The sequence below is a fragment of the Lipotes vexillifer genome, unplaced genomic scaffold, assembly GCF_000442215.2.
Source record: "Lipotes vexillifer unplaced genomic scaffold, Lipotes_vexillifer_v1.1 scaffold1129, whole genome shotgun sequence".
In the NCBI taxonomy this organism is placed as follows: Eukaryota; Metazoa; Chordata; class Mammalia; order Artiodactyla; family Lipotidae; genus Lipotes; species Lipotes vexillifer.
The window spans coordinates 4,253,899-4,262,944 of record NW_006789022.1 but is presented as its reverse complement, the minus strand read 5'-3'; the positions used below and the strand labels follow the sequence as shown (position 1 = coordinate 4,262,944).

Genomic DNA, 9,046 nt, shown 5'->3' with positions numbered 1-9,046 from the left:
ACAGGGCCCCCCCCCCCCCCCCCCACAGACACACACACACACACAACCGCTCAGTCCCCAGAGATCCAACTGTTAGACATTCACAAGCCTTAGAGCCCATGTGAGGCAAATGAGCCCTCACAGAAGGAGCATGGCCTGTGGATCTGGCTCACGCCAGTTTAACCCAGACTCTTCCGCCAGCTGTGAGGCCTGGGCCCCACCTTTCCCATCGCAAAATAAAGCTAAGAAGAGCTTTTAAAAACTGAGCATCAACCACCTGCCAGGTGCTGAATCCACTCTTTCATCAAATCTTCCAACAGCCCCAGGAGACAGGTCCAGTGACAACCCTCGATGAAGATGAGGAAATGGGGGCGACAGATCAGGTTTGAGCCACACTCTTCACTGCTGTGGTTTATTGGACCTAGAATAATAGTAGCCGGTTCACAGGGTGGTTTGGGGGATTATGCGAGGTAATGTGTGTAAAAGAGCTTGGTACAGATTTGGCTCTAGCAGAACATAGCCAACATTAATTTACCCAGAGGCTTAAGAGTCTTAAGATCTGGACCCACCCACATTTGAATCTCAACTTTGCTATTTTCTGATTGTGAGATCTCCGGCCAGCCAAGTCACTTTGCTTGTCTAACCCTCCTTTTCCCTGTGTGAAAAGAGGGATAATAAAAGCTACCTGGAAGAGCTATTCAGAAGACTGGAGATAAAAGATGTAAAGTGTCTGATGAAGTGGGTACTCAATAAATTGGAGTGATTGTTCAGGATTATCTTTTATTTCATGTCACTCAGTCAGCAATTCTGCCCGGCTCTGGTGAGGGACACCACAATCGGGGCTGGAGCCATGGAGGCAGTACCTTGCCTGGGCAGCTCCTGGCCTCCCCTCCTGGCCAGGTCAGCCCCTCAGTGGGCCCTGGCTTCAGAAGGGCTTCCAAGGCTTGGGCACACTGTTGCTAGGCACCTGTTGCTAGGCAACACACTGTTTCTTCTGGCCTGGCCACTTGCCCGAGGGCTCAGGCTTCTGTGGAGGAGCGCCTGCCTCCTGCAGCCTCTTGCCCTACCTCAGAGCCCCTGCGGAGGGCAGGTAAGGGTGGGGCCAGCTGAGGGTTTGGGCCCCATGAGAGCTGAGCCAACTTCTAGTGGGAGGTGGGCAAGGCCGAGGGACCCTAGGGAGAGACAAGGAGCCTGGGGCTGGGAGTGAGCTTCCCAGCTGGGTTGACCAAGAGTTCTCAGGGTGGGCGATTGTCTGGCTATTCAGTTCCCAGAAGAGGGCACGTGGGGGTAAAGATCAGGGGCTGAGGAGTCGGATACCTCGGGTCTGAATCCCTGTTCTACTACCTATTAGGAGCTATTCCTTCACCACTTGGAACCTCAGTTTCCCAGCTGTAAAATGGGGGAGGGGGGTTGGTGATAAGGTGTGAGGAAGGTGAGATGAGACACAGGGTACACAAGTGTTGATGATTACTAGTCCTTTCTTCAGTTTGGGGTGTGGGTGTCGGTGGAAAGGCACAGACCTGGGGGAAGGGCCGCTGTGTGGGCTTCCATCACCTCCTCTGTGGTCTCCACAGCCTGGGCCTGGGGCAGGCTCTGGGCCCTTGGGCTGCCAAACCTATGGGGCTTCTTGTGCTTCCTTCCTAGGCCCCCCGGGGGCCCTGCCCCACAGCATCATGATGGGGAAACTACCCCTGGGGGTTGTATCCCCTTATGTGAAGATGAGTTCGGGGGGCTGCACAGACCCCCTGAAATTCTACGCCACCAGCTACTGCACAGCCTATGGTGAGGGCACCTTTGTGTAGGAGGCACGCCCAGGGCACGGGGCAGGAGTGGGGACGCCCTCCTAGACCTCTGGTGCGGGGGGATGCTGGTCCTGCCTGGGAAGCCCTGGTCACTGCTCTGCCGCTCTGCTGACCCTGAGTCCTGTCTGCTTGCTTCCCCTCTGGCAGGTCGGGAGGATTTCAAGCCCCGCATGGGCAGTCACCAAGGCACAGGCTACAAATCAAATTACCGGCCCGTGGTCTCATGCCAACCGAATCTCGGTGCCCTGGACAACCCGGCCGTGGGGTACAGTCGGTCCAACCCCTCCTCACCCCCTGCCCTCCTGGGCCTTAGCCCTCAGGGCCATCGGACTTCATCAGACCAACTCCAGGCTCTGCGCATGGGGTCCGGGGTCCTGGGGAATTCAGGGCCTGGTCCTCAGCCTGGGCCCCAAAGGCAAGCAGACTCCTGAGGCTGCTGTGGGGGGTCTGAGGGAGGTGGAAGCCTCCAGGGGACAAGGGGAGTTGGCCCTGGTGGTAATAGCTCCCGCTCCTGCCCTGCCCTCAGGGAACAAGTCTGCAGCAATTTCCAGACCGTGACTAGTCAGAGCTCCCGTCCGGAGGTGCCTGACGGCAAATACCCACTGCCCTGGAACATGCACCAGACCCACCCTGGCTCCTCTTGGGAGAAGGCCAGGGCAGCCACCCCCACCAGGGAGGTCAGTGCTGGGCCAGCACCAGGACGGAGGGGGACCCTAGCCTGGGGCGGAGGAAGGGCTAGAGGGTGGACACGATGGGAATCCCTCCAGAGGGTGGGGCTGCACTGCCAAGCGTTGGTCAAGGCTGAGATGACTGGGCATGGGGGAGCCACAGTGTGGGCTGGGGTCCCCTCACCTTTATCACCTTTGACCTCACCCCCATCCCCCTATCCCCTCCCCCTCCCTTTCTATCCCCATTCCTGTCACCATCTTCATCTCTACCACCCCCACCTCCAGTCCTGTTCCCTCCGCACCCCAAGCCCATCCCCTTCCCCATGATCTCCCCATCCCATCCACATCTCCACGCCCACATCACCATCCCCACTGTGGCCTGTCACTGTCACTTTTGTCATTATCATCCCCGGCTTCTTCATTTCTGTCATTGTGTGACCATCATCCTTATCACCACCACCACCAGAATGGATGCTGTCATTCATTCATTCAGGCAACCAATATGTTCTAAACACCTCTTCGATTTCTGAAGGTGGTAAGTGCTGGGGAAAAAATATAACAGGGAAGAGGCAAGGACTGAAGCAGAAGTGAAGGAATTGGACCTGCAAGTCAGGAGGGTCAGAAAAGAGCTTACTATGGAGACATTAGACAAAAACTTGAGGGGCGTCCGTATTCCTCCGGATGTAGCAAAGTAAGGGAAGAGCATTCCAGGCAATGCAGACAGCAAGTGCAAAGGCCCTGAGGTGGGAGCACCTGATGGGCAGAGGGACAGCATGGAGGCAGGTGGCTGGAGCGGAGTGAGGAGCTTAGGTCCTTGTGGGCCGCTGTCAGGACATGGGATCCTACCCGGAGTGCAATGGGAATACTGCAGGGCTTTGAGCAGAGGAGGGATATGGCCCAGTTTCATCGTAAAGGGACCCCTCAGGCTGCTGTGCGGATACTCTGTAGGGGTCAAGGGCAGTATCAGAGTCAAGAAGTGATTGCCATCGCCTCACCCGGAGGGTAATTGGCTGCTCCGTCCTCCCAGGTCAGGAAGGTCCATTTTGACACCCAGGACTATGGGCCCCAGGCCATCAAGGGGCTGGAGCCCAAGGAAGTGCCCTTGCTCCACCGACAGCAGAACAAGGGCTCGCTGGAGTGGGAGGATGCCCGACACGTGAGTGGGTGGCCCCGATGAGGGCCTTGGGCCGGGCAGAGGGGCCGGACGCACCTCCCCCGGCTTCCTCGAGACAGGTTCCGAGCTGACTCACCCAAGCAGCTAGCTCAGTGTGGGCTCAGGGCACACACACTCAAAAAGACTGGGGCAAGCCAAGGATTTGATATTTGGTATTTCCAAGGCAGCAGCAAAGTGGCCCTCATGGGCTTCCTTACATGTATCTTGGGATTTAATACCTGAGCTCCCTTCTCTCCCGATCCCATCCAGGGCCCCAGTGTACTGTGAGCACCCATTCCCTCCCATCCGCCTCTCTCCTCTCTTTGGGCCCCTCCTGCTCTGGGTCGCAGGGGCTCTGGGTCCCGTTGTTCATTACTGGAGAACAGCGTGGGATATGACATAGTTTTCATTGTCACGGGGGAACTGTGCTCTCCTGGTGGAATTTCTGGCGCTGTGATGCGTGATCAGAGAGAGATGTGTGTGGGAGCATGCAGGTCTACTCAAAGCACAGAGAACCGGAGAGCCAGCACTGCCCCCACAGCCTTCGGGCCCTGGTCTACCTTGCGTCCCCCATCGCTCCACGCTTTGTGTTCCAGGGCCCCCGCTTCATGACTTCCGAGTATAATCCCAGGTATCTCAAGGAGCCTTCAAACCAGCCAGGTAGGCAGGCGTGAGTCTAAGCTCAGGCCTCCCACTACACCTCCCTATTCCCGACCCTTGGGAGAGACCCCCGGGGACCCCAGAGCTGGCACAGGGCTAAGGAGGCACCAGCGGAAGACAGAAGGACATGTCGGCAGCTCGGGGAAACCATCTCCTCTGGGCTGACCTCTGTGCTTCAGGTCTGCTGATCTCCAAAGGACGACTCTCTTGCTGAGGAGGGCTGTTTGAGGTTTGCCCTTCCTTTTGCTCTCTTCTCTCGCGCTCTGCCCTGGACTCTGGAGTCCCCCTGTTGCCCATGATCCTGGCGGCTCCGGCCTCCAGATCCTTGGAGCCAGCTCCCTCCACACCTACTGGGACACTGAGCCACTGGTGGTCACGTTGGTGGGGCCTGCTGGTCCCAGGGCAGCACAGAGGGGCTGTCTTTTGCAGATCTCTTGCAGAAGAAATCAGCTGGGGCCAAGGAGGAGACTGGTTTAACCGAAGCTTCCAACAAGAACCCCATCATCTTCCAGCCGCCCTCCCAGGTCCTCCCTGGGGACCCGGTAAGTCAGGCTGGGCTCCACTAGAATTTCAAGGTGATTGAAGCTCTCCAGTCTGGGGGTTTCTAGCTCTAAAAATGTATATATATGAGCTGCAGAAGCCTTTGCCCAAACACAAGATGAAAGAGCTTGGGCGAAAACCACTACTTTGGTCCAAATCCCCCATTTTCTGGATGAGAAGACTGAGGTCCAAAGAGGAAAAGCAGCATAGCCAAGGTCACTGAGAGTTCAGACAAGAACCCTGGACTGCTGGTTCCCATTCAGCATCACGCCCTCCCCTCCCTTCTTCCCAAACTCTCCCCTTTCCTTTGTAAGTCCAGTTATACCCATTTGTGCTGAGCCCTTCTCTGTGCTCAGGACAAAGGAGCAGTTGAGCAGCCTGATGCTCCTCTGTGGCCTCTTTCCAGGTCCTCCTCCCCAGCCGGAGTGTCACCAAGTCAGACTTTCTCCCCATGACCCATCCTCATGTAAGATGAGCCAGGGTTGGAGGGGAATGTCTGTGCCACAGCCTGAGGTCCTCCTGTGGGGCAGTTGGGATGGTGCCAGAAGCCGTGCCAGGGGCTGCTTTGCTGCCTTAGGGGGATGAGTTCCTGCCAGTGCTGGCCAGAGGCTCCAAGCAGCAGACCGGCTTCAGTCGAGTGAATGAGAGGACTCTGAACCCCAGAGTGAGTGGCCTCGGGAGGCTCCCTCAGAGAAGGGAACACTCAGAGAGGAGGAGACAGGGAGGTTTCTTGGACCCGGTGGCATTCGATCCAGGCAGTGCAATATGGGAAGAATCAGGATATTTGGAGATGCAGAGGAAGGACCCCTGGGTGGAGGGGGGAAGGACCTCTGGGTGGAGGGGGAAAGGCCCAGGGGCTGGAAAGTGAGTGGTGTGTTCAAAGCCGTGACTTCAGTGGGGCTGGAGGGGGACGCGTCCTGGGGCTGGGGCGGTTGAGGCTGCATGGGCCTCTGCCTGCCTTCCCTCCATCCTGCTGCCTCACCCTGGCCACCCGGCCACACTTCTTGTGATTCTGTCCCTTGCAGGTGCCCACCTCTGGCCCAGAACCCAGCAGCATAAACCACTGGCAATTCCAGCCCCCGCAGAGGATGAAACAGACAAATGTTGCCCTGCTTGGCCGGGAGACCATGGGGAAAAAAGTAAGGCCTGGGGTACCCAGCCCCTACCCCAAATCTCCACCCGCTCCTGACCTGAGAAGTCCCCTCTCTATCCCTCTGGTGCAGGAGCCCACAGGGTTCAGCCTTAACAACCCCAGCTATGTCCGGAGCCCCTATGACCCTGACCTGGATAATTGCTACCTGACCACCTACAACCAAGGGTGAGCCCCTCTTCCCTACCCACATCTGGGTCTGTGAAGCTGACCCATTTTACAGACAGGGAGACTGAGATGCAAAAAGTAATGAGCTCTCAGTAATGAGTGAAGAAGGCCAACACTTGATTAACGTGGGTTCCCCCAGAAGCAGACCCCAAGCCAAGGAATTGGGTGTGAACCCTTTATTAAGGGTGTCAGGGATGGGGGTAATCGTGTGGGGAAGGGATGGCAGCCAACAACAGTGTGTTATTAAACCAGGTATCCCATGAGGAGACACTAGAAAACAGTGCAAAACACACAACTCAGAATGATCCCAGCCAAGGAACGAGAGAGCTGGGGTATTCATACCCCACACCCATTGATCCTTGGTTAAGGGCTGTCCCCAGGGGTGATATTAAATCCCAGGTACCTCCTTGCTCCAGTAACCCAAGGGCAGCTTTCCCAGAGATGCAGTGCAGGCCATTGGTGGTCAGGGGAGGAATAAGGGAGTACAATGGGGTCTATGTGGAGCAACAGGGCATCTGCTAAGACACCACAACCAGTCCATGGCAGGTGGGCTCCATTCACTCTCAGAAGGTAAACTCTGTGCTGTGTGAGCCCTGGGCAAGTAGTGAGTGTCCTGGGCATCAGGGAAGGCTTCCAGGAAAAAGTGGCCCTAGAGTCATGGGGGAGGCTACCCAGGCCAGGACTGGGTGGGGGGGGGGGTATCACAGGAGTAGGATAATGGAGGTGTAATTCTTAGGCAAAAGCCTCCCCTCCTGGCCTCTGTCATCTGTGTGTCAGCCTGTGTCACCTGCGTCCACACTGCTCCCCCCCAGCTCCTCCATCTCCCAGGGTGCTCTCCCTGCTGCCCCCTATCCTTGGAGCGAAATGCTCCCTCTTTTGAATGGGGACCCTAAGGCTCAGAGGGTGGAAGTGGTGCCTGAGCCTCACAGCAGATCGGTGATGCATGTGGCTGCTCCAGTTCCGGTGGAGGGCAAGGGGGAGGGGCGGAGCCTCACTCTGGGAGTTGGGGGACAACTGTGTTCCTGCCCCTCCCCAGGCTCCCGCAGACCCTCAGGCCCAGCCACCTCTCCTTCCCCCACCTGCCTGTCTGGTTTTCTGAGCGCTCAGCAGGTGTCAGGCACACCGCTCCTTCCTCATGGGCCCAGAGCCCCAGGGGTTGTGGTCACTGATTTTCTCATGTATCTCTCCGCACCCGCTTTGTAAACTCAAGGGCTGGGCCCACATCTTGCTCATTTTGGCACCTTCAGGACCCGGCCCAGTGCTCAGTGAAAATTGGCAAAATGGAAGAAAAAGCCAAACGCCTAGAGAGAAATGGATGCGGGAGGAGGCGTGGCATCTCTTAAAAGTCTTTTACACTCCAGAGTGCTGTCTCAGCCTCAGGGGCGGCACCGAGGAGGGGCGCCCAGCTCAGGGGCAGCGGGAGGGCAGGCTTCCAGGGTAAGAGGTGAGTGAGTTCCTGGCAAAGCGAACAGCGTGGGCAAAGGCAAGGAGGCTGGAGGACCTGCAGCAGTCTGTGCTCCGCTGGAGCCAAGGTTCCTGCCAGAGGAGAGCAGAGAGGCTGCCAAGGACAGAGACCAGCTTCCCGCCAGCTACTCTTCTGTGTCGTAGGTACTTCGAGAACGTCCCCAAGGGTCTAGACAGTGAAGGCTGGACTCGAGGCGGCTTCCAGCCCCAGAAGCCCGGAGGCTATGCCCTCAACCAGCCGGTCGCCCGCCTGGAGGCTACCCCCAACCCCACGGAGAGCCTGCGGCGCCTGCATCCCCATGTGGGCAGGTAACACGCCCCCCTCCTGCTCTGTCCTTGTACCCAGGCCGTCCCCCGGCCTCTCCTCCCTCCTCCGTCTGTCTGTCCATCTGAGAGGCCCATTTCCTCTCTCTGGTTTGTTCATTGCCTCTCCTGCCCAGCGGGGCTGCTGCCCTCCTCTGCCCAGCGACCCCTCCCTCTACACGGCTGCTCCCCCCCGTGCCCCAGTCCCCGGGGCGCTCGTGTTTCCTGGCATTTGGCCAGCTCTGACCTGCTCCCTGCCAGCTGTGGGGTGGGGTGTGTGGGGACAAAGCTGAATGACTCTGGCTCTGCCTCTCTCTGACTCCTTTCTGCTCAATCCAATTCCTCAGAAATCCCGTTTGTACCAATAATGGCCCAGAGCTGGCCGTCCCGGCTGAGCCCTGGCCCCGTGCAGAGGTGGGGGGCGGTAAATAGAAGGTCCGGGCTCGCTGCCCCTACCCTTCCCTCCCCTGCATCCCCTCCTTCCTGCAGGACCCTGGTCTCGGCTGACCCCTTCTACCGAGCCACGCCTCCTGGCAGCCACGGCAGCGGCTTCACGGTGCCCCTCTGAGCCTGAGGCCTGGGTAAGGGGCCGGGGGACCTCCACCCACAGCTGCTCCCCGGGCAGGGGTGGCCATCGTGGACCAGCCCCCCATCCTAAGCCCTGGGTCAGGCCAACCCTGCCCAGGGACCCCAGCCCCAGAGCGGGGGGTGGGAGATCAGGGGCGTCTCGAGGTGGGGAGAGTGCACAGACCACCGGAGCCCCTCAGGCCTCATCTCTGTCTGGACAGGTTTGCCGACCCCAGGGGACAGGAGCTGGCTACTGTCCCTATTCCCACATTCCCCCGGGGGCTCCCCGGCTACTTTGCTAATGAAATAAAGAGCAGTGCAGCAGAGCAGTGTCAGCGCGGTCAGAGGGGGCTGGGAAAGGAGCGGTGAGGGTGGGGAGTGGGTGCAGGGCTGGAGGGGCCAGGTCTGGAGTCAGGGAGGCCTGGTGGGACTCACCGTCACGCTCTGGACAAGGCACTTCGCTCTTGAGACTCAGTTTCCTCTCCCATGTAGGGGTCTCCGAGGACCTGTGCTAAGCGGTCCGTCAAGTGTGGAAGGGAGGAAGTCCCAGGGAGGGACAGGCGGGCCAGAGAGGGGGAGGGGGAGGGGGAGG

At 58.6% G+C, this 9,046-nt stretch overlaps 1 protein-coding gene across 1 annotated transcript; it reads left to right on the top strand.

Moving 5' to 3' along the window:
- Positions 1-1,406: 1,406 nt before the first annotated feature.
- SAXO4 (stabilizer of axonemal microtubules 4) lies at positions 1,407-8,778 on the top strand. Its single transcript, XM_007462176.1, has 13 exons — positions 1,407-1,761; positions 1,929-2,046; positions 2,308-2,458; positions 3,477-3,605; positions 4,199-4,262; positions 4,692-4,804; positions 5,209-5,268; positions 5,380-5,466; positions 5,828-5,941; positions 6,026-6,120; positions 7,729-7,893; positions 8,377-8,468; positions 8,676-8,778. The coding sequence occupies exons 1-12, from the start codon at positions 1,443-1,445 to the stop codon at positions 8,453-8,455; spliced, it is 1,494 nt and encodes a 497-aa protein (XP_007462238.1). The 5' UTR covers positions 1,407-1,442; the 3' UTR covers positions 8,456-8,468; positions 8,676-8,778.
- Positions 8,779-9,046: the final 268 nt, after the last annotated feature.